Here is a 25,613-nt window from a genome sequence, read left to right as displayed (position 1 = left end):
CCGTTATTGTGCGTATATTAATCTGTTATTATTAAGCCGTACGAAAGGCACAAAAACATTATAAAGCAGCATAAAGTTTTTGTGCACTATATTCCAAGTGTTCTGAAGCTTTTCCATAGTTTAATGTGAAGTGCAGAGGAATATTTAAGTTAAGTTCATGTAAACTTTTCCCTCCACTGCGGCGGTCTGTCATCCTCCATTCAGCATTCAAGCTGCGAGTCACATTTGGTTTTCAACAGTCAAGACAACGAAACTTTCTCCAAGAGCACACAGTAAATGAGATTTAAAACTGTTAAAAGAAAAGGATCAAACTATTGCACAGATTTAATACACTACGCATTAATCTCATTTCACTTTTGACTTTGAAAATTTTTATGCTGAGCACTGTGACTCCATGTTGCCTCAAGTGCATTATTCTGCACACAGGATGCGCATAAGCACTTCGCTCTGTATTGAGCCTTCGTATTATATTACTTTTGTGCAATGAAAGATTATGAAAAGCCATTCTTGTTCTGTCCTATCTATCATATGCCAATCATATACATTTAAAATAAAAGTATTTTAGTTTCTAGTGTGTGTATGTGTATATATATATATATATATATATATATATATATATATATATATATATATAGAGAGAGAGAGAGAGAGAGAGAGAGAGAGAGAGAGAGAGAGAGAGAGAGAGAGAGAGAGAGAGCTTTTCATGAATGTATTTTACATTAAAAAAAAGAAAAAAAAGCAATGGAACATTTCACCAGATTTAGTCCTACATGTGTTCACTTAGATTAGTTCCCCACTAAATAATGTTTAGATTATCAAATTATTGTGCACTCATGATTTTTCTAGAATAACTTTTTGCTGCTAAACTAGTTTACAATAGTATTTTTGTCTGATTATGATTATGTATATTTTTTTCATTTATTATTTTTAAAATTAAGTTGTCTATATTTAGTAGATTATGTTTAAAGTAACGATCAATTAAACAATGAGATGTAGAAATTCTATGTTGATTAAAAAATAAAAACAGAGGTGGTATCGGATCGGTCTCGGCTGATACTCAGAATCTTTGGTACTGGATCGGTTCTGTAAAAATGGTATGGGTGCATCCCTTTTCTTTATTACACTTACCCAGCAGTTTCTTCCAGGACTTGATCAAGGACTTGGCCAGTGAGGTCACTTCATCGTCTGTGCTCTGTTTGCGGATGGCATTGACTGACATCCCGATCCTCGTAGACTGTTCATAAGAAAAGCAGAAGAAATTTCTCTTTAAATTCTATCTGAGTACTGAAGCATGAATGAATGAGCAGTGAACAACAGAGTATACAACATACCTGCAGAAGCTCCAGGGTCATAGGGATATTCTTTAGTTCCTTTAGTAAGTCCAGTGCACCAACCTAATAAAAAGTAAATGAACACTACTTAGTAAAATACATTGCACTACGATAAACTGATAGAAACAATAAACTTAAATCATACACAAGCATGAAACGTCAACAGAAGGAACTATGTAGCATAACATCTAATTAGCATAACATCACTTTTACCGACACCATCTGTGTAAAATCTTGCTTTGTTATATATGCATAAGCATACTTAACGCCAGAATAATTTTTTTATTATCATTTTAGAAGAAATCAGTAGCATTACTGCCTCCCGCTGACTGACCCAATGCGTCTCCGCGCTAATAGCGAAGTTAACGTTAATGTTGCTAATTTGCCCGTTAAGCGTTGAGTTTCTTAAAAAACAAACTAAACCACTCTATATTTTTTACATTTAAGCATTAATCACTAAATCTATTTAAGAAAACAGCTCCCCAGTTTCGCTACAGATTATGAAATCAGTTCTTCTTCATGTATATAGCTGTTAGCTTGCTACGTTAGCCTCGTCTGGGAATTCATTCATGACAAAACACCTCACCCCGTTCTTCTTCTGTGCCATTTTATCCATCTTTTTTGCGATCCGAATTATCTCTTCCTCTTCTTTCTTACCCATTTTAGATGTTTAGAGGAAAATAAAAAAAATTAAACTGAGTTTAAATGTAAAAAACGAAGAAGCACACGCGAACACACCACTAAACCGGCGGCGTACGCAACAGCTCTGGCAGGAAGGCGTTTCTATGAAAAGCCCAGACATCACTAATCAAACCGTTGACTAGCAGCGCCATTAATAAATCGACGTAAGCGCAGGCAAGACTAATCGAAGAAACGAACGCGCGTTCTGTTAATGTATTTAATATAGTGTATCCTTACAACCACTTGAAATTACAGACACAACTGTTTCAAATGTTGTGCACAAGAATGAAAATATATTGAGCTGTATGGTATGGGGCGATTTGGTAGTGATTTGTTCTGAAAGTACCGTGTGGTGAGATTCCTTTCTTTTACTGTCTATGTGAGATTCCAGTGGCCTCTGTTTTCAACACTAGATGGCGCTCGTGCTCGTTTTACTACGACGGCTGACACAACATAACAACAACAGGTTTTGTTGTTGGATAAGGTAGCCCTGGCAATGCATTTATAATCAGTTAATGGGAATATATTAATAAACCAGTTCTTTTGGTTAGCATTTTGAATTATATTGGTGTGTTGGTAAGATATAGGTTTGTTGTGTTGTGCGACTTTGGCCTTTTCCTGGGGTAGCTGAACATGCATACAATTCGTTTTACAAGTCATCCTTTCATATTAGCCTAAATTGTCTTCCTGATTAATCTAATCTTGTATCTAAATATTTATTTTGCTATCAATAATAAATTGGTAATGGTGTTTGTAACACTGGTTTAGATATAATTCATAATGTTCTGATATGTTTCATATGCACATTTAATGTTAAATATAATATATAGCCATACTCAGGGCTATATATACTCAGGCCTTATATGCTTGAATTAAAATGGATGTGTGAGAATGTTTAAGACTATATATATATATATATATATATATATATATATATATATATATATATATAGTCAGTAACTAAATGTAAAACCCTTTGCTCCTTATGTTATTGAAGTTAAATGCGCTGTCACTTTCTCTTTCCCAGTGCTTGCTTGTTATTAAATAAAATCCCATGTCTGTCTTACTCAGCATCTTGCATGTGTGCAAGCCTCTAATCCTTAGAGATCAAGACAACGTGATTCCACATCCGGTGAATTTGTTTCGCTCTTAAACCTACATAACCAACAAAATCAGTAATTATTATGGCACGTTTTGAGAATGACAGCTAGTTTGTTCTTTATACTGTTCTGAAACCCAACTACAATAGTTATAGAATAGAGTAAGAGCTTGATCAGTGAGCAAAACTGTTCGCGGAAACTGAACTGCTTGAAATTTCCTTAGAAACACTGCAAGGCTAATCTCCACCCCATGCTGATAAGGAAATCCTTTAAAACTATCTGAGACGTGACGGGGAGCCTTGAGATTACTAGACACTGCTGAATATAAATGAACAAACATTGCGCAATGTCTCATTATGAACAAAAATGTATAAAAGTTAAAGAATGAACAGATTCAGCAAGTAAAGTCCATATTTTTATTATATACATATTCATATCTCACGCTGATTGATTCACGTGATACAAGATTACCATCTCCCCAGATGTAATGCATTTATAAATGGTGTTGCTCTGCTGTAAACCAATCACAATCACAATATTCCTGCTGCGCTTCCGTAGTCACAGTTATGCTCCCACTGAGAGACACATGCTTTACCAGCTGAGGCTTCCCTTTCCCTTATAGTCAGCTACAGCATAAAACCTCTCCACTTCACCCCACTCTAATCCCTATTAACAGAGGCATTAAATCTGCTTATAGCTCTGAGAGAAATTAGAAACACCTTCACCCATCTGCTGGATATCACACACAGCAGAACAAAATACTTCATGTCTCATTATGTTTAAGAGAAAGCTATTAAAACATTGTGTACAAGTGTAATTTGTTTAGTTAATTATACAGTCAGTTGAGACAAAGATGCAGGTATTATGCTATGTAAACAGTTGAGATCAGATGAAAGGTTTGCGTGGAGGTTGTCGCTCATGATATTTTATGTTTGTATATCATTCAGTATCACACTTACTGTTATTATGTTTATCAGTACTGTACTGTTTGAAACCTCATAGGCTAAATATGCAATTTAATTAAATGTTAGTGCAAATGCTTAGATTATACAAACAACAAGTTTAAAAAGGTTGTGTTTTTACATTTGTTTTAATATATGAAGGCTTAAAATGATAGTATTCTTGATGCTCTGTCTCTAAAATGCTGTTTAATCGTGACCAAAGATTACACAAATCGACTCTGATGCCTGCCGTCCCAAAATAGCCTTGAGCGTTGCTCATAATCTCTTCAGTTGATGGACAACAAACTCACCAACTCAACCCTCCTGAAAATGTGAAATAAGGTAGGATGAGTGGCTTCAAATCTTGGTGTGTTCATCTAAATAGTAACTTAGAAACTAGTAGCACATTCTGTATATTTTTTGATGCATGCTAATCATAAGGTATTATTCGTTTTGGTGTTTGCTCTAAGATACATTGTATAGATTGTTTTATGTAACTAGTTTGCAGCAGATTGGAAGGAAATTTTAGTTTGGGCTTTATATATGAGTGTGCTTTTGAATCATGGTTTCCAGAACATGTCTTGTGGCTGTTGTGCAATGGTTTACTGAACTGAAAAATTATTGAGGAGCATGTTTTGTCAATTGAATGAGACTGTCCATCCCAAATGACAAAGCAATCTGTAGAAAGAGGATGTTTTCTGATAACATTCATTACATTTAGGAATAGTGATCGGCTTCCATAATACCTTTTCTAGAGTTTTTTTTTAGGATTTAGGTTGTTTTATTGTGTGTGTGTGTACATACATTATTTGTTTGATCTCTTCTAGTTTGAGTTCAGTAAATATTAGCATTAGCATTTGTTCAGTGACTTCCATTCTTATACCTGATCATGTTAAGCAAACATTCCTGATCAAACTCTTCTAGTCCTTAAGAGAAGCCATTTCATTAATGACTAGGATGAAAAATTGAAAACAATACCTGAAAGACGAATGTAGCTGTTGCTGCTAATGAACTACAGATTGATTTTTCTAATGCATTTGTAGTTGTAAGAATTGCAAAGTATAGAACCTTCATTACAAAGAGCATATCACATCATTTAAAGGTTGTATTTTGTTGTCATCAGCTGAAGGTCCCCCAGAGTACAATTATTTACAAAAACACTTGCTTTATGGGTGAGACAAAGTGAATTTGGAAGCAATTTCAGTACGGTAGAATTAAACCTAATAGGAAACTGATAGTAAGAACAGAACAATGTTATGCCATGCAATTCATAATTTATATTTTTCTTATGCACAATGAAAAAAGAAAACTTTAAACTATTGTTTTTTTTTTCAGTATCTCTTAACATGAGCACAACACACATTAATGATGCACCCCATCCTGACATATCTGTGGGGAGTGTGCAGACATTGGTCTCCAGATCACTAAACCCCCAACCAGACCCCACTACTACTAAGAGAGTATGTTTCTACAAGAGCGGGGACCCTCAGTTCACAGGGCACCGGATGGTCATCAACAGCCGCACTTTTAAAACCTTTGATGCCCTTCTAGATGCTCTCTCCAAGAAAGTGCCTCTGCCATTTGGGGTAAGGACCATAACGACACCCAGGGGAACACATGTTGTCCGCACCCTTGATGATGTGCAGGATGGGAGCTCTTATCTGTGCTCAGATCAGAAAAAGGTCAAGCCTTTTAACTTGGATGAGGTCCATAAGAGACAGGTCCCTTGGAACACTACCAGACCTGTCAGTGCGGGACGTCAAGCACGCAGGGAACTGGTCCGGCAGCAAGTAAAGAGAAATGAAGTGACCACAAGGGCAGGAAAAATGGCAGAAAACAGAGTAATGGTACGAACACCAAAGAGACTGACAGTGTACAAAAACAGGGATCCAAGTATGAAGCGAGTAGTTGTTCTTCATAGAAGAACAGCTCCAAGTTTTAATGCTCTTTTGGATTATCTTTCTCAATTGATGCAGTTCCCAGTTGTGAAGCTTTACACAGAAGATGGCAGAAGAGTAAGTATATCGTATATATAAATGTTTTCCTAGTTAAAATTATAGCAAACATTGGTAACTGCAGCTAGTTAAGAATTCGAACTGCTAATACTATGAGTTACTGAAATCATTTTTCTCTATTTCACACATCACTGTGGCCTTAAAAAATTATGAATTACTCTTTTTTTATCATCAATTTTTTCTAAAAATGAGTACATTCAATTTGATGCATTTTATGTAAAAACAATTATAATATCTTTGACTAACAGAAAATGATCTAAAATGCTATGATATTACACTGTAATGCTTTTGTACAAGATTTTAGAACTATTTAACGGCTCTTATTCAATACCTGTCTTTAAATATTTTTGAGACAGTTTTGCTTTGTCTTGTCATTGAATGCGTTGTCTAGGGATGTTTTCGTGCAGTATTTTGATCTTTTTGGCTTTTAAGCTTCAAAGTATACTATGTCTTTGTTCGTTACCACTGTTGGGAACGTTACTTTAAAAAAGTAATTAGTTATAGTTACTCACTACTTGTTCCAAAAAGTAACTGAGTTAGTAACTGAATAACTCTATAATAAAAGTAACTAGTTACATGTAACTATTTGGGTAAAAAAAAAAAAAAATTCTATATGTCAAAGAATTTAAAATTTTGTTTGTAGCAGTTTTCACAAGTCAGTTGAAATGAGTAGAACAGACAGGTGTTTCTACATAACTTTCGATATTTATTGCACGTCAACAGAATCCTGCACTTCCAAGTATTATCTTTGTAAGAAAAGTGTTTTTGGCCAATAGCTTTGTAGATGCGTGTCACACATTACATGTACAAATTACATGCACATTCTTGCCTTTGACCACAATGAATTTGAAGTAGTGCTTATATCTCCACCTTGAAAATGGCAACTTTTCATCGGATTGCTCCTGACGCGTGTGTGACGCGCATATGCTGGCATTGGTGTAAAAACACTGGCTCTGATTGGCTACCATGAAACACATGACTCTGCCTTAGCCAATCATAATCGCTTATCTCGTTATTAACCCACCTCCTCACTAGCTGTGTGAGCCAGGGGTGCGTTCAGATTACATAGTTTATTAAATCAATGCATAGTAATGTACCACATTTAACGTCCAGTAATGTTAACGGTGTTGTAACAACGGGGAAAGTAATTAGTTAGATTACCCCGTTACTGAAATAATAATTTCGTTACCTAACGCCGTTCTTTTAAACTGCGTTATTCCAAACACTATTCGTTACAGTCATTCCATCAGTCCTTGATGTACTAAGCCATGATGTTTCAATTCTTACCCCCAGCTGTGAGAGAGAGTATACTATAATCACTCATGTCCCAATGGTGTCTTGAGTAATGTCACACACATGATGGACTTATAAACTCATGTTAGCTGTCAAACTTATGTCCTAAATTTTCTGAAAAATGAATAATGTTATTTACTGTATGCACATACTGTAAGTTTATGTTCTGTTTATAGGTTGAAGGACTTCCTGCCCTCATCTTGTGCTCTGGGATTGTTGTTGCAGCTGGTAATGAACCCTTCAGAACAGGAATCTATGATCTCCAAGCTCCTACTAAAGTCCAGTCAAGGATATCTGAATCTTTTCATCCAACACAAACTGAGACACTACTACGTGAGCCAAATTTATTTTATTTTTAATAATTATTGTTTAGCACTTTGCTTGGCTTTTCAAGTTTAATTATGTTTTTTTTTCCCACTTGTCATTTTCCATCTTCTGTCTTCTAATAATATCGGATCATTCACCCATAAGAAGAAAAAAAGATTCCATCTGGGACTATTTCAAGATCAAGGAATTTCTCTTTATCTTCTGAGAGGTTCCTTGTAGAGCAGATCAATAAGTCACTAAATGGAAATCTGACAGAGCACAACAGGACAAATAATGAATCAATGGAAACCGAAGGCAGTCAGCCTTTGGGATCAGATGAGATGGAGACCTGTGACTGTACGAATGGTGTGGAGCAGAGGAATTGCCCCATTATGCCTACTGAAGACGACATTGAAAAATCTTTTCGGGTCAATGAAGATGGCAGCATGACAGTGGAGATGAAGGTGCATCTTACTATAAAACAAGAGGAAATGATCCACTGGACAACTACACTGAGTCGCATTTCCGTTAATAACCAGCAGAGGTGCAATTCCAAGCCACATTCAGGTGTAAACTCATTAGAAGTAACCAATGACTCAGGCAAAGAGTCGAATGGACCTCACAGCCTAGATTCTAAAGAAATCAATACACTCGCTAACAAATCTGTAGGATTCATCAATGAAGAAAAGGAACATTATGGCAGTGATACATCATCTGAAATGCCCAAGTCCATCTATAGAAGGCTACCCACTCCAGGTCCCAGACAAAAAAGAAAAGAGGCCTCAGTCGAAAACATCAAAACTGTTTCAGAGACTGAAGTTCAGGAGAGTACCGTAGGTGCATACTCATACATGGAGCGAACTGGACAAGGAGAGTTGACGGAGGGTTATTGTGTGGTCAGTCACAACAGTAGCAGCAGCACAAGAACTGTGTCAAAATCTGGGAAGAGTGAATTGGGGGAGGCTAAGCAGAAAAAGTCTGACACTTCCTTTAGATCATCAGGTGTTACACAGATTCTTCAGCTACAAAACAATGGGACGATGGGAATAACAGAGACTGTGATGCACATATATGAATCACAGGGTACGTGTGAAAATTACAATGCAAATACACAGGTGTATATGGACAACAAGGCTGGATATCACACAAAAGCTTTGCCTCAAATCAAGCCAGGCTCAACAGACTCAGGACCCCGTTCGTCAAGTAATGATTGCGATGTAGATCTCACTAGGCAGTCCACAAGTTCCAACTCCCAGGATGGTGCAAAATCCAATATGCTATCATTATCATCTGCCTGTTCAACACCTCCAAAAAAGACAAACAACAATCCATCCATCCTCACCGATGATGAAAAACAAACATTGGTTGAGGGTATGTCTGAAAGGACTGAAAAGAAAATTATCCATCCAGCAGCAGCGATGGAACAAGTCTCTGAAGATAAAAGCATTGTTAGTAATAATAAAAATAATGCACCAAAGTCGAAAAAATCTAAGAAAAGTACTTCTTCTGAATCATCTGGATTTGTGAGAAAAATAAGGGGCAGTATTCCGGGGTCTTCAAAAGACCTACAAATGACGTCAGACACACTAAGTCACACAGTATCAGAGAAAAAGACTAGCTCAGCAGAAAGTGACAGACGTGAACACAAAGCTGTAAGAGACAAAAATAAGAAGACAAAAACATTTGAAAGTTCTCCAAAGATTAGAGACGTTAATCTCAGTACAAGGAATCAAAGTCGGTCAGATGAAGATCTCAAGATAAAAGATAAAACTATTAAAGACATTTCCCACAAAGTGAAAACAAATGACCATGATTCTCATGGGCCTAAACTAAAGAGGAACAGTTTAGACATTCAGTCGCCAGCCCCAATAAAGAGGCTACCGAAACAAAGGTCAATGAATGGTGTCAGATCAAAAAAGTCCTCTAAACAAAAACAGGAGTTGAGTGAAAGTGTATCATTGCCTGTGCTACAATTATCCTCCTCCAGTGTAAATCAATACGTTGAAAGCTGGCTAAATAAAATTGAACCAGAATCTTTGCCCTACCATGATGAGACAAGCTATCCAGAGATTGTACCAAGAGCAGTTTTCCAGATAGGGAGTGACTCCACTGATGGCTCTGAGATTAAAAATAACCCTGAAATAGATCGCGTAGATGTTGAAGGCCCTTCTCTCGAAGATAATGCTGATGAGAGGCCAACTTCTCGCCCACCTGTACAAATAATGTGTGAGGGAGAGCCAACCGAACCACAGAGGCAGAGAGGATTTTGTAAATCGATGCCAATTTTGAGGTTACATTCTGAACAGGAAGGTCTTGTAAGAATGCACAAGTCGTCTGAGAACTTGGCCCCTCCTGACACTTCTGGGACATCACAAAATACAGAGGTCAGAGTTACGTCAGGCATGAAACCAGTTTTGCAGCAGTTGTGTTTGTCTGTTCAGTCCATCAAGCAGGCGTTGAGTCCAACCCGCTTAACACCTCTGGAAAGGGAAAAGTCGAGTAGCCTCCCGGATTTTTCCTCTCAGGTGGCCTCTGCCTTTGGGTCTCCCTCAAGAGCTCTTCTGTCTTTCTTGTCACTGATGACTTTGAGAGATGGAATTTCAGTCCTCTACAAAAATGAATCACAAGCCAGCAACTCTAATTTCTGTCCAGAGGCCCTGCAGGTAATGCAGTCCTTGGAAAAAATATCCAGTATTAAAGATGAAGATGAGGTAAAGGCCAGCTTGACCAGTCTTCAAAGTTCTACTTCATCCAAACTAAAACAAAGCTGGAGAGATTTCCAGGGCCAAAATGTCTTTGAAGAGAGTCCGCCGCTGTCACCAAGATTCTCAGAGCAGGAGTTTGCCGTAGAAGTGGACTTAGAAGGAGAAACAGGAGATCAGGACAAACAGTGCAGTTTTAGTATAGAACAGTTACTGGATGAACTGAACATGCCTGAAGATATTCACAGAGAGATTTCATCTCTTGTTGAAGGAGAACTACAGTATTTTAATCAAGAAGACGTAATCAAACATGATGATACCATCAGTGAAATTTCAGGTAAAGAAAAGGAAAATGAAGATGGCTCGTTAAGTGGTAGTTTAGAGAAAGCTGCTGACATGGAAGAGGAAAAGGAGAATATTGACCAAGACAATGACAAAACCAATGATCAAATGGAACAAGAATCTCAGGAATTGTGTTTAATCCAAGCTCATTCCCCTGACTCCGAAACTATAGATGAGGACATGGGTAATGAAGATTCTGGTATAGCAGTGCCCATTCAGTCACCTGAGGGTAATGGTAGTGATTCAAGTAAAGCAGAGGTTTTAGAAACATCTGATAACAACCAGATGAATACAGAGAACATGCAAGAAAGGGTAATGCATGAAGACTCTGAATCTGAAAACAAAGATGGTGATGGAAATCATTCTCCAACATCAGAACAAAAAATAACAGATGTAGATGTAGAAGACGTCTCTGAGCTCTCTGATCACCAAGACAATATTTGTGACAGAGAGGACAATGGAATGCCAGAGATCATAGAAGAACGAGACACTGATGTAGAGGAGGAGGACAGCATTCAGAACATCAGGATAAATAGCCAGCAATCAGATGCTTCAGAACCCGAAGACACAAATGCCAAATGCTCATGTCCAGCATCAGAAACTGAGTGTGTGCCATTTTCAGACAGAGAGGCAGCTGAGCTAAATGAGGACAGTCAGCACAATACAGTTGAGGACTGCGTCAGAGAGGAAGCTGAACTTTCTGATTTTGAGGAAACAATTAGTGATGGAGGACATGAACAAGAAAACAAGTCCATCTCATCAGAATGTATTTCCATTCACTCAGAGACAACATCACCTCATTGTGATACAGAGGGTGAAAGTAGAGAGCGAACATTAGAGTCATCCAGCCAAGAAGATGATCACGTGATGTCTCCTGATGTCAAAGATAAAAATCAACAAGAAGATGTGCCAGAGAACTCAGAAGGTGAGGATCATGATCCACACTGCAACAGCAGTACTCAATATGGTAGTAACGATGAAAATAGTATGACTAGTGAAGCTGAATACGTGAAAACACAACAGATTGAAAATGGGCTTGTGGAAGATCATGACATTAATGAAGTGGACCATGAGAACTCTGAAGTTTGTGAACGAGTAGATCCAGATGCTGAACCAGACTCTTGTACAATCTCTGATCCTGAGGTTGCGGATGAGGATGTCACAGAAACAAAGCCAAACACAAGTGATTCCGAACCCTGCAAAGTCCAGACATTAGAGAAAGGTAGTCTGACTAAAAAGGACAGTTCTGCTGAAGAGTGTGATGTAGAAGAAGAAGACTCGGTTTCGCTTGATTCTCATAATAGTGTGAATAGTGTTAGACACTCTTGTACTGATAATAAAGATTCTGTGGAAGGGGAGTCATATGGCAGTATGAGTACAAGTGAGCACCAGTTTGAGAAAGCCGAGAGTTTAGGTATGGAGCATGGCTATCATTATCTACTACATCCAACTGAGATCTCACAAGAGCTGCTAGACCTAATTAATTCGGCTTTGTTGTCTTCTACCCTGACTGTCAAATGTGATTCAAATGGCAACCTCAGAATAGAACCAGACAAAGACAAAATTAGGGATATGTTTATGGCTTGCCAAAAGATAGATAATGAGTATGGTCAAAAATGTCTCCCGAGCCCAAATACATCAGATTTGTCTGATTATAGGCCTGAGACATCCGACAATGGTGGGTACCAGTCGCAGGAGCTTTTTACAGAGAGTGGAGAAGAGGAGGCGGAGAGGTTACGGATCTTTCAAGAAATCATTAAACGAAGTTCAGAGAAGCCAAAAATAATAAACCATGTAAAAGAAAGTGGCTTGATTAAGTCATCCACATGGATGACATCAAAACCCACTCCCAGTCCAAGTTTAAAAAGCAGCAGTCTTGCTTCTTTTCAGGATACAAAAAGCGCAATCCAAGAGACAGTATCCCACAGTAGATCACCAAGCGATAAAAGTTCACTTGACAGAGACTATAAATCAGTACAGTGCATGGCTTTAAAAGACAATGTGGACTCTGGAGAGGGAGTGCTGATTGATAAAGGCAGGTGGCTTCTCAAGGAAAACCACCTCATCCGTAACTCTCCTCCTGCAACTATGGGGATGTATGGAAATGGAGACACAACATCAGCTGACACGGCTCAGGACAACAAAAGTGAGGATTCAGCCTACCCATATTGTGAGAACCAAGCATCGCCTCTGGCTGTAATATCCTCTTCTGAGCTGGAGGACATGGCTAAACCCCCTACACCAAAGTGTACATACTTCAATATGGCACATAGCAGTGACTCTGATCCTCTCTTAGATGCCCAAAGTGTCAATAATGGCAGCAGTGGAGGGAACGCTAGAAGAAACAAGGAACTTAAGGTATCTCCGATGGGTGAGTCCTCTAAAATGTGGGCAAAGAAAAATGGAAGTATGTCTTCATTTGCATCTGTTGAGTTCAAACTGCCTGATGGTAAAGTTCATCCTCAGGAGGGATCGGGATCTGGTACTAACAGATCTCAAAGTCAAGACAGTCGGAGAGTACAAGAGGAGGAGTCGAGGGAGGGTCTAAATCTCAGGTGTGGGCAACACTGCCCAATTCTATAGATCTAAAGGGAAAAAAAAAACCAGCCACCAGCACTTCTATTTAAAGTATTGTCAGATTAATTTATTGGTAGTAGCTTATTTAGTTAAACTGTTTGAACAGCAAAATGTAAAGGCATACTGTCTTTAACCGCAGTGAAAATACTTTAATTTTCTCACTTTGGTGCCTGCTGGTATTTAAGCTTTCGGTCATTAACATTTGCCTGTTTTAAACAGTTTGGGTTATTTCAGACATGTATTTTCATTTCACAAGGGCTATATTGCACATCTGTTTTACTTGAATCTATTGAACAACCTAAGTGGTATTTCTCATAAAGAAAAATAAATGAACTTCATTTTTGCATTTGCTTCCTAATGTGGACCCGTCTCTTATTGGGTAAAAAAAAAAAAAAAACATAACGCATAGCCCTAAAATATGGTTGACAACAACCCCCCCCCCCCCCCCAAACCCCACACACACATCTTGATTTTTTTCAAGAAGTGTTGCCTCACTCTTTGAGCAGTCCGTTGTTAACAAGTAACTATAAAAAAGTAATAGTACTACAGTACATCAACACTGAGCTTAAATACTACTAACTAATATGGAAGCAAGATTAACTGAGTGGGAACTAATAGCAAATTTAGGACAAATGTAGTTCCTTTGTAGATATTGAGTAATTACTAAATAAAAATATCCTCATTAAGAACTTGCTAACTATGACCAGTTAATAAAGTATTACCAATGAATTACTAAACAGAACAGTAACATTTTTAAACACTTATTAAATGACTTGTAGCATTGATATCAACCCCTCACTAATTGTCATACCTTGTCATACTCAACGCTTGAGTAAATAATGAGGGGTTGACATTGATTTCAAAAGTAATTAATTAAGTTATTTAATATATTTTATATCTGACACATACTGTACAGCCATACATTTCTGTGAGGCCCTAGTGATATTCTAACAGACACTGTAATGGAAGATGTTGTTTATATTCATATCCTAAAGAGAACTCTTTCCTAAGATACTGTCACCAAATGTAGGTGTTTTGGAGTCTGAGAAGTATTGAACTGACAGTGAATACAGCTCATAATAGTAAACTAATCCAATCATGGGCTTGTCATTTTCCCTTCATAATTTTTTTTATCATTATCATTATTATTCTGTGTTTAAGTTTGATATAAACTACTCTTTGGTAAGTGTATAGTAGTGACAATCTCAACTTGCAAAGCCAACTTATTTGGGGGGATATAATAATCATAAATAAGTTGTATATAATAATGTATAAATAATTGTCTTAAACAAGTCAATAGTTTACTTTTAGACACGTTACTGTTGTGGTTAATAATTAATTGGTTTCTTTATTAATTGATCACAGTTAAGAAGTAGTATTCAATGCGCATATTTTATTTAGTAACTACTGAATACCTAAGAAAGGAACTACTATTGTCCTAAATTTGCTATTACTAACGGCAGTGTTAATGTGGTACTACCTATTATTTATTTAATTTGTTGAGAATAGGAGAAGAGTGAACAATGTGCTGTTTTCTGACATTTTTGTGCCATTGTTGGTCCTGTAGATTCATGTTTTAATTAGATCACATGAAACACTGACAAACAGTAGATCTATAAGCCCATTTAGCAGTGTGTTACGTGTTAAAATGAAAATATTTATTATTTGAATTGGTTGATTATTTTGAGGGTATCTTTTACATGCAAAAAAATCTATTTTTAATGCAGTATTAATATAATAGCACAATATCATTGAGGAAGAGCATAATGTAAAAATATGGTGTACAACAATGGATATGTGTATCGAAAGGCAGCTGTCATCATTATTACATTAAATGTGATTATTTTTATTGTGCTAATATCAAATAAAATTGCATCTCCTCTACAAATGATCAAGTTTATTAAACTGTATAGATTAATTGTATACATTTATGATAGTGTTATATTATTATTTCCTACAGGGCAAAAGATGTTGTAATATACATGCATACATGTTGTAACATTCATTATCCTCAATTAATTTGCATCATTAAACTTAACACAGATTGCATTTTACAAAAAAAAAAAAAAAAAAGTCTGGGAAATCACCAAAACATTAAAAAGAGATTAAACAAATGCTAAAGTATTTGTGTAATTGATTCTGTCAAAAATGTTTAGTTCTCAAAAAAAAAACACTTTAACACTGTTGCTAAACAGTGTTGGGTTTAAGGAAATATTCCTTGTGGAAGGTCAAACAGCTAAAATTGACTTTAAGTGCAGTGTATAATTGTTACATGCTCGCCGTTTAATGTACTTACAAGAGTTTTTATGGTTTATGAATGGGGAAAAATCTATTTTTCTTATTCTAACTTTAAAATAAAACAACCTACTCACAAATAAGCATTTGTTGGTTTGTGTCATGGCATTTTTTCTTGGGTGTTCATGTTGGAATTAATTGTAAATAACAATAATAATAGTAAATAAAAATGGATATACTGAATTGTGTACGGAAAACACTGCATTTAGTTCCAGACTATTCCCAGCATTTTGCAGCTGAGCTCCCAAAGTTTCTCAGCCATTTCATCATCTCTAGCAGCTCTGGTGCATCTCGAAGGTCTGCAGTTGCTGTAGAAAATGGGAAAGAAAAATACAAACAAAACAAAAATCCATTATGGGAACCAGTCAGTTTATATCAGTTGCCTCTGCCACTGTATTTAATTTAGTATGACACAATTCAATACCTGTAGTAACCACCACTCTCTTTGTCTAACTCTGGTTCCACTGCGCAGAAGATGGTAGTTTGTGCTCCCTGCACTGGGGTCTTTGTGAAAGGTCTGACAATCTTCCACATGATCAGAAGTCCGAGATTCATATGTCTTTTAAGTTTTGTTCGCACAATTCCTGGATGGACTGCATAAGCTGTAACACCTGTGTCTGAAATTACAATTCACGATAGATCAAAAAAGTACTCCCCGGCACAAGTACCCATTAATTTTCCCATTTATTTAATCTTCCAGATTACTTACCCTTGAGTTTTTTGGCCAAGGAACGAGTGAAAAGGATATTGGCCAATTTACTCTGACCATATGCCCTCCTACTGTGGTAATTCCTCTCACTATTGATATCATCAAGAGCTATTGTGCCCCAACCATGTGCCATGGAGGAAAGGATGATGATTCTTGAGGGGGCAGATCGCTTCAGGAGATCAATCAGCAGGAAGGTTAACAGAAAGTGACCTAATTGACATAAAAGTTTAAGCTATTGTTCAACAGCACACTTCATATACAATAAGTATGCACCATTAAACATGCAGCAAGTCAAAGGTAAAGATATGCAAAGGGATATTATTGGTAAGTTGTGCATTTTGTTAAGAGAGGCATTAACGAAGAGGTCTCTGACACATTGCCTTTGAATGAACAAGAAAAACACTTTACCTAAGTGGTTGACACCAAACTGCATCTCAAAACCATCCGCTGTCTTAGAGTAGGGACACATCATGATCCCAGCATTGTTAATGAGTACGTGAATAGCTCTTTCCTCTGAAAACAAGAGGGTTTTAGTAATTATTTTGGTTTACTGTTGGAGAGAGGTATTTTCTGAGGGAATTGCTATTATCAAGATTTGTTAGATCAAATACAGGCAGATTTTGGTGTAAAACTCTTATATTAATCACTTACCTTTGTTGATTGCCTCAGCAAATTCTCTAATTGACTTGGTGTCAGATAAATCTAGTTTCCTGATCACTATGTTTTGGTTCCCTGAGTCCTCCATGATCTCTTTCTGTGCTCCTTCTGCTTTGTCAAGGTCTCTGCAAGCCATTATTATCCTGGCCCCTGTGAAACAACTCCAAAAGCCATGACTTTTATAATTGGTGTCCTAAATAGATTATGTAACATACATTTTATGTTTTTTTAGTTGTAGTTAGTTTCTAGAATCTGATATACATTACAAAGGCTCGTAACTGCACACAAGAATAAGATAAATGAGATACCGCGTCCTGCCAGGTCTCTTGCGGTTTCTTTTCCAATGCCAGTATTTGCTCCAGTTATAATGACTGTTTTGCCATCGAGTCGTGCGCTAGATGACCACTGGCCACCAAACATTTCTCTGTGCAATTGCATCATAAATGTAAGTTAAAGGAACAGTGCGCAAATGACAGAATTTACATTTTAATGGCGATCTTCCTTTGACAAGCAATTCTTAACAAAAGAGATACAACAAATGGGCCAGGCCTTTTAAAAGATACACTTTGAGCTACTGGGTTATTCCATTATAAAGTGAGTCCATAGTGAGCAATAAAAAAAATCTAAACAAGAGAATTAATTAATAAATCAATGGGGGGAAACAGTGACAGATTTAAACTATCTGCATGCATGTACAATAATCATGATATAACATTTCTGAACTGAACTTAAACTAAAACATAAATTACTGTAGCAGCAATAAAGAAAAGTGAGAAATGTTGCTTATTTCAATTGTAAGTTTAAATCAAAAGACAGGAATTATAAACCTACCTCAGAGTGTATATGTTGGACATCTTGCTCAATGCATAGATGCACTACAGACAACACATGACTTCCCTCTGGAGTTGTTTGCAGATACTGCACTGAAAGACGTTGCATTGTTTAACATGAGCCACAGTGCATTGGTGTGGATTAGAAATTGAACAGACTAATCCACAGCTAATCGGTTTAAAGCACTGATCTACTGTTAACTCAGCGTGAATGCATTCCTTGTGGATTCTGGAAACTTGCTGCAGGTTTTTAACCTAAGTATATGCATAACCTAAATATAAACATAACCATATAAAACTGATAGGTGACAAATCAGTCCGTATATGAGTAGTACAATCTGTGTGTATATGAGCAGTACAATGGAATACTAATTCATGTAGTAAATAATTTAGAAAAATTTAATTAGTGTGAGATTCTCTCCTCTAAAAAAAAACATGAAATATAAAGGTGACCACAAGTACTGTAATAAGATAGACAGACAGACAGACACAGATAGATAGATAGATAGATTACTGCAAAACATTAATTGGAGTGTAATACATTATTTTACTAGGATAGTAAAATGTGTGTGTGTGTGAGCAGTACAATGCCTACACACACACACACATTTGTTTTTGTGAAAAGTGGGTCATCCCATAGGCGTAATGGTTTTCATAATGTAGAAACTGTATATTCTATCGCCATTCACCAACCCTTCCCCTAAACCTAACCCTCACAGGAAACTTTGTGCATTTTTACTTTCTCAAAAAAAAAAAAAAAAACTCATTCTGTATGATTTATAAGCGTTTTGAAAAATGGGGACATGTGTTATGTCCTCATAAGTCACCCTCTGCTTGTAATACCTGTGTCATACCCATGTCATTATACAAAGTTGTGTCCTGATATGTCACAAAAACATGCTCACACACACACACACACACATGTACATATCTAGAATTCAAATAAATTTAGTTTATTTGTATAGTGCTTTCCACAATACATATTTCAGTACAGATTTCCAGAAAATGCCTTTAAAAAAGTAATGTCCATATGCCACAGTATTTGTACAGTTCCCGGATAATACAAATCATATAAGTAGATTATTACTATTTTTAAGCAGAAATCATTAATACCATTAAAGCAATCATTACAAGCATCTTACATAATAGATCATGAAATATTTTACTGTCTTATGCCACTGGAATCTTTTTTTTTGTTAAGTTGTTATACAAAGCTCTTAGAATCAAAAAGTTTAAAGTACTGATTTAGATGCATAGACAATTATTGTACTGAACTATCTATTAAAACAATATTCATATTAAAATTACTACAAAAAAAAAAATAATAATGCAAAGGATGTGGCACTGTGCATCTTTTATTTCCTTTTAATAATTGTTGCACAAAAAAGCAAAATTACAATTTATTTAAACACTACCCCAAGTACACATCTCTACTTCTAGTGCTTCCTGTACATATTATTCACTAACCTTACAGGGTTAGTTCACCCAAAAATGAAAATTCTGTCATTAATTACTCACCCTCATGTCTTTCCAAACCCATAAGCCCTTCAGTCATTCATAAGATATTTTTTTATGAATTCTGAGACCTCTGTGATCCTCCCATAGACAGCAATGTAATTACTATGATCAAGAACCAGAAACAGGGCAATCCTTTTCATTGTCTCAAAAATGTTATTGCCTTATATATCCATGCATGCATAGCCTACCTACTGTAAACACACAAACACACATACTGTATTGTTAGCTAGTTGATTTTTTTTTATATACTGCCTGCTGTTCTGCAGAAAAATCCCTTAGGTCCCACTAATTCTGTGTGTGTGTTTTTTTTTTTGCATTTCTGTGTATTTGAACTCTTTCCAACAATGACTGTATGCTTTTGAGATCCATCTTTTCACACTGAGGACAACTGAGGGGCTCATATGCAATTATTATAGAAGGTTTAAACACTCAATGTTGCTCCAGAAGAAAACAATGCATTAAGGGGGAGAAAACTTTTTCAATTTGAAGATCAGTGTATATTGAACTTTTGTCTTGAAACATGCAAGTATCTTTTGCAGCTTCTGAAGGGCAGTACTAAATGAAAAAATATATTTAGGCAAAATAAGATAAATGTACACATCTTCATTCTGTTCAAAAGTTTAAACCTCCTTAATGCACAGTATTTGTTTCTGGAGCAACAGTGAGCGTTTTTCACTTCCAGTTCTAGTTCCAGTGATTATATAATTATAAGATATATGATTGTAAACAAAATTATTAGATTTATGTGGTTTGGAATTTGTAAAAGTGTTTAAAAATATGATCAGAATGTTGACTAGCCTAATAATTGCAATAATTGCAATAAATGCATGCAATGTATATGCTTTTCCACATCATAAATATTATTCATGGTAAGCATTTTTTATTTCCCTGTAATCAAGTAATTTTGTCCTGCATTGTGTGTAACGAAGATAATGTTCATTCTGCTTATTGCCCATAGGTGTGAAGTATAATAACTTATATAACAGAGAAGAAAAGCAAGGGGAAAGGTGCCACCTGTTGTATATAATAAAATATACACAACTAATTGCATATTACACAAATATGTTATGAATGTATTTGTTTAATTTAGTATTAGAAAGCAAGAAAGGCAATGTTTAAGCCTTACACATAAGAGTCTCAGTTTATTAACATGCTCTACTGTGGAAATTAGTACAAATAACATCGGTGTCACACACTTCCTTTAACCACCGACTTGAGATGAAAAATAGTTTGTGGCAAAATGACACACAGACTTGTTAAAGCATTGCTATAGGACTATGACTAATAAAATTTATGTTTTTCAGGATTATTTTGAGCATTTCTCCAGAAAGCTGCAAGCTACAATTGGCCCTAACAAACAGTATGTTTTGAACAACACTAGCTGTAACATTATCAGGCACTCAATATTTTGTCAATACTCAATTATACATTCTGGCATTCAAATAGCTTGAATAACTGAACCTCCAGAACACTAAAAAAAATAAAAAATCAAGGACTCTCCTTACTATTTGACAGTCCCGACTCTCAGGTGGAACCTGAAATTTAAACAAGTTGTGTCAGAAGCAAGACCAGGATCCAACTGGGGTTGAATGAATAATAGATGTTTATTGACAAAAACTCAGAGGACTTAATCGGTTGGATCATGAAATCCGAAATAGAGAGGCCTGTGAGAGGTTGTGTGTGGATTTTTATTATTATTATTAAGCCTATTTCTACATTCAAACCATAAAAACAGAAAGCACTTGGTTACACAAAACATTAAAATTCTACAAAAACGTGACAAAAAGGTGCCACCTGTTGTATATAATAAAATATACACAACTAATTGCATATTACACAAATATGTCATGAATGCATTTGTTTAATTTAGTATTAGAAAGCAAGGAAGGCAATGTTTAAGCCTTACACATCAGAGTCTCAGTTTATTAACATGCTCTACTGCTAAAATTAATGCATATGACATCAGTGTCACACACTTCCTTTAACCACCGACTTGAGATGAAAAATAGTTTGTGGCGAAATGACACACAGACTTGTTATAGCATTGCTATAGGACTATGACTCATAAAAGGTATATTTTTCAGGATGCTGAGTATGAAGTTATTTGAAGGAGTATTTTGAGCTTTTCTCCAGAAAGCTGCAATCCACAATCGGCCCTAACAAACAGTATGTTTTGAACAGCACTAGCTGTAACATTATCAGGCACTCAATATTATCAATATTCAATTATAGGCTACATTCTGGCATTCAAATATCTTGAATAACTGAACCTCCACTGAACACTAAAAAAAAAAAAAAAAAAAAGGACTCTCCTTACTATTTGACAGTCCCGGCTCTCGGGTGGAACCTGAAATTTAAACAGATTGTTACATAGTGTTGATGGACAATTTCTCAATGAATTTACTCAATTAACATGGAGCATACCGTGAACAGAAATAATCTTTTGGCAAAGATTTTATATATATATTATACCATATATAAAAATACCAAACAATTTTTATTTGAATAAGAACCATTATTGATAACTGAGTACCAAAAAAAAATCCAGCATTAAATCTGCATGTTAGAATAATTTCATAAGGATCATGAATTGAAGACTGCCGTAATGATGCTGAAAATTTACAGGAATAAACTACATCTTAAAATATATTCAAATAGAAAATAGTTATTTAACATTGTAATAATATATAAAAAAATAATAAAAAAAGAAAGAATAAAAATAATAGGCCTATACTTTTTAATCTCAAACTCTCGTCTTGTGTATCTCTGCAATGCGCATGCGTAGTCTGTTCCGTTTGAAACGATAGGTCGAAAAACTCCCATTTTTCCGATTGAAAATAGTACTTTTTTCTCATTTTTAAAAAAATAGAGACTAGGCCTTTAAAATCCGAAATAGAGCGGCCTGTGAGAAGTTGTGTGTGGATTTTTATTATTATTATTATTATTATTATTATTATTAGGCCTATTTCCATTCAAACCCTAAAAACAGAAATCACTTGGTTACACAAAACATTAAAATTCTACAAAAACGTAACAAAAATTAACAGGAATGCTTAATCAGAGCTTAATTCTTCTGGGTCTGATCTGATTTTAACCTCTTATTTCAGTCTTCTATTTTAATTTAACGATCTAAACACAAAGTGTAAAGCGCACAGCAGGGCCGTGCAGAGACCTTTGGAGGGGCAGGTGCTCAAAGTATAAAAGGGGCACATGGAACAAGGTTTAAATAGCGCGGTTCAAAATATCAATACAGCAATATATTGTGATGCATGCCTTGTTGATTCACGTGTCGATATGGATGATTATGTATTGATACGGCAGCAAATGCTGTGATGCACTTTTGAAAAAGAAACAGATTAGAAGAGACAATTTTAAGTTTAAAAGTAAAATAATAATAATAATAATTCTTTCCACCTAATAATAGCTCTGGGATTAGAAACTGAAATGTCTTAAATTGTCCCAACCTGATGCCTTTTTCTTCTCCGTTCCACAGAATAATTAAGAACAGCTGTTATAGTAAAAACTATAGAAAACATTTGTGCCTCTATATTTTCCTCTTTCTCACCAGCCTCTGTCTCCTGGCTTGCTGTTCCTTGCTCTCTTTCTGTCACTTACATTTTCCTCTTTTCTTCCTCTATCTCCATCTCCTCATCTGATCTATTACTTTCCACTCTCTGTCCATCTAGGAACAAGGCTCAATTTACTATTTCAGCATTAATCTATTATTTTAACCATGACTACTACTCTTGCACCTAATCAATAAGTCCACCTTAAATGTTGACAAAAAAACATGAAACAACTTATACACTGGAATATAGTGATTAATATTATTATTACTGTAGTAGTTCTTGTTGTCTAAAATTGAACACATTTGCAATGTTAACAAATGACAGGCTACATGTCTTTATTCATCTCCTTGACACTGCACTTTGATGGCAGGTCAGGTGTATTATTCATTTTATATTGACATTGATATTTGTAAATTTATTTCCAGAGAGATATTATTGAGTTTACAGGCTAAAGTGGTCTTGCTGTCGTAAACACTGTTGCTATTGTAGAAAAAAATATATATTTGTGTCACATTTAAAATATAATTATATTTTAATTCCTTTCGGAATTGTTTTTATTTTCATAATGATAATTCAGACAATGAGAAAATCTGAATAAGCCTTACAAGTGTTATGATAATTATATTTAAGGCACTCTGCGTGTAAAAAAATAAATAAATACTGTAATATAATAAAAGTTTAGTCAAATAACATAAAAAGACCAGACCCCTCGATCAGGGGCGTCATGCATTCATGGTTTTTGATGGGGCACATTGGGGGGTATAAGTCATGCTACGAAAGCACTGTATAACTGATATAGGATTATGTTTTATTTATTTTTCCTTTAATTCAAAACAATTCTAAACATGCTTAATATATCAGGAAATATCTCGATTCTCAAACGTGAAAGTAAACGCGTTTTGCACCTTTATAGATTGTTATTTGATTAATATATGGAAAAGTAGTGTAATCTATTAACTACACATAATACCCCGACTTTTTACTTAAGTGCCATATAATATTTTCAATATGACTGAATTTGCATTTAATGTAAATTTTAATAACAATATTGCAAGTTACTTATTTTAACACTTTCATTTTACAGAGAGTAAAGAAAATTTACATATCAAAGAACTTTATCAAAGAACATTTTCATTCAGTCTAGTCAGAGTTCAGGCACTCTCAAAAACTCCCATTAAAATCACTGAAGCACTTTACATTACATTATGCACATCTGCACTTCTGTTGTTTCTGATGAGAGAATTCGCTAAATAATTCAGTCAGCGACCAAGTGAACAAAACACCGCGTTTCAGTGACGACTCTTCTGCACGTCTCTGATTGGCCATTGCATTTATAAGCGCAACAGAATCGTTTCTGATTGGTTATCATGAAGCGTTATACGAACGCGTCTGTCTCTGGCTCAGCGCCAGCCAGCGAACACAGATTTGTATTTAGCATTGAATTTGAAAGCTGCATTTAAAATCCACTTTGCCCAGAACTCTTTGAATGGGCATGACGCCTCTGCCCTCGATGCCAGTGAAACGATTCTCCCTCAAACAGCTCGCTAACGTTACTTCTACACTACAGCTACACACTGCAATATCTGCATGTTCTCACATCACGTCGTTCTTGTAAAATAATAATAAGTAAATAAAAATAAAAATTAATTCGCTGAGAATGAAACACCACTTACCAGCTTCCGCGGTGTTGAAAATATCCTCTAGCAATTAAAAAAAATGCGCGCGCGGTGTGACGAATCTTCCCGGTTGTCGTCATGTGAAAGGTCATCATGTGGGTCATCTTATTGACGGCTAAATTATTATTCAGAAATTTTACTAAAATTTAGATTGGGCATGGGCAGGCATTCACAAAAGAGTACGTTATGACAAAAAAAAAAAAAAAATATTGAGAAAATTTTGCTTTGACAAAAGGGCACTTGGGGCACCAAGGGGCAAAGGGGCAGGTGCTCAAGCATCCAACGCCCCCCCCCTCCCCCTCTGCACGTGCCTGGCGCACAGCGCAGGTGCACTCAGGACGTGTAGCTACAAATCCACTTTTGCTATTTTAACGACAGAAAAACGGTTGGCGCGCCCAGGCGCATGATCTAAACCGGATGTCCCTATTCTCTTAATGAGTAATGGGTGTTTTTTGGGCTTAACGTGCAATAAACCAATCAGAATGTCATCTTCCATTCCCTTTAAGAACCAGTTGCGCTCGTGCCATGACGGATTTGGTATTTACACGGCAGAATTTGGCAAGCGCAAAGAGTTCACACTTACATTAGCTGAAGTATTATAATGTATATTTGCGTGCTGTCCGAGGAAGGGCTCCGAGCCCTGGAATGGCCCGCCCCGAACCTAGAGTAACCCCCCTCCCATATAAAAGTGTAAAGTGAACTCTAGTGGAGGAGATGGGGTGGAGATGGGGTTATGCTGATAAACCGTCAACGGAGACCGGTAAGTCAGCTTTATTTATACCCTAGTATTGATTATCTAAAGTGTGCGCTCCTCTCGAATCTTTTTAATGAAACTTTGTTTTATTTATTAGTAGAACAGTTTAATTGCACGGTGTGACATACCTTGGTGAGGTTTTTGAGGATGTATCTGCCTCGACCGTCTTGTCGTCTTCTGTTCTGAACTCCAGAAAAAAAACGCGCGCTCGCTTCCACGGACGCGGCCTGGATCCAAGAACACCCGTCTGGATCCGCTCTGAGACCGCAGTTCCCGCCCCCTGAAACCGCGCCCGGGCTGGATGCGTGTTACAGCAC

General features: G+C 36.2%; 3 protein-coding genes across 8 annotated transcripts in view; 1 reads left to right on the top strand and 2 right to left on the bottom strand.

Moving 5' to 3' along the window:
* LOC127950757 (transcription elongation factor A protein 1) overlaps nucleotides 1–25,613 on the bottom strand; it is a 174,441-nt gene that overhangs the window by 2,671 nt on the left and 146,157 nt on the right. The window contains exons 1-3 of one of the 2 annotated variants that reach the window (XM_052548009.1): nucleotides 1,918–2,139; nucleotides 1,332–1,394; nucleotides 1,129–1,234 (exon numbers count right to left, since the gene is read on the bottom strand). In XM_052548009.1, the coding sequence (XP_052403969.1) occupies nucleotides 1,129–1,234; nucleotides 1,332–1,394; nucleotides 1,918–1,992 (244 nt within the window). In that variant the 5' untranslated portion in view covers nucleotides 1,993–2,139. Of the gene's footprint in view, nucleotides 1–1,128; nucleotides 1,235–1,331; nucleotides 1,395–1,917; nucleotides 2,140–25,613 lie in introns of those variants that run through there. The other variant, XM_052548010.1, reaches the window with a different exon arrangement.
* Nucleotides 5,400–13,634, top strand: LOC127950771 (oxygen-regulated protein 1). The gene is made up of 3 exons (XM_052548033.1): nucleotides 5,400–6,068; nucleotides 7,538–7,694; nucleotides 7,833–13,634. Exons 1-3 carry the CDS (start codon nucleotides 5,400–5,402, stop codon nucleotides 13,292–13,294), a joined length of 6,288 nt encoding a protein of 2,095 aa, XP_052403993.1. The 3' UTR covers nucleotides 13,295–13,634.
* si:dkey-94e7.2 (uncharacterized protein LOC100141353 homolog) lies at nucleotides 15,171–25,573 on the bottom strand. Of its 5 annotated transcripts, none has more exons than XM_052548014.1 (10): nucleotides 25,425–25,573; nucleotides 21,615–21,644; nucleotides 19,298–20,832; nucleotides 17,781–17,872; nucleotides 17,258–17,373; nucleotides 16,944–17,099; nucleotides 16,701–16,805; nucleotides 16,293–16,502; nucleotides 16,008–16,200; nucleotides 15,171–15,891 (listed from the first exon to the last, which is right to left on the bottom strand). In XM_052548014.1, the coding sequence occupies exons 4-10, from the start codon at nucleotides 17,801–17,803 to the stop codon at nucleotides 15,789–15,791; spliced, it is 906 nt and encodes a 301-aa protein (XP_052403974.1). In that variant the 5' UTR covers nucleotides 17,804–17,872; nucleotides 19,298–20,832; nucleotides 21,615–21,644; nucleotides 25,425–25,573; the 3' UTR covers nucleotides 15,171–15,788. The 5 variants fall into 5 exon arrangements, with proteins under 5 accessions (XP_052403974.1, XP_052403976.1, XP_052403977.1 ...); XM_052548016.1 differs by having other exon boundaries at nucleotides 17,781–17,867; XM_052548017.1 differs by lacking the exons at nucleotides 19,298–20,832; nucleotides 21,615–21,644 and having other exon boundaries at nucleotides 25,425–25,558.

This window comes from Carassius gibelio, chromosome B2 (genome assembly GCF_023724105.1).
Source record: "Carassius gibelio isolate Cgi1373 ecotype wild population from Czech Republic chromosome B2, carGib1.2-hapl.c, whole genome shotgun sequence".
Classification (NCBI taxonomy): Eukaryota; Metazoa; Chordata; class Actinopteri; order Cypriniformes; family Cyprinidae; genus Carassius; species Carassius gibelio.
This window is presented reverse-complemented; position numbering and strand designations above follow the sequence as displayed.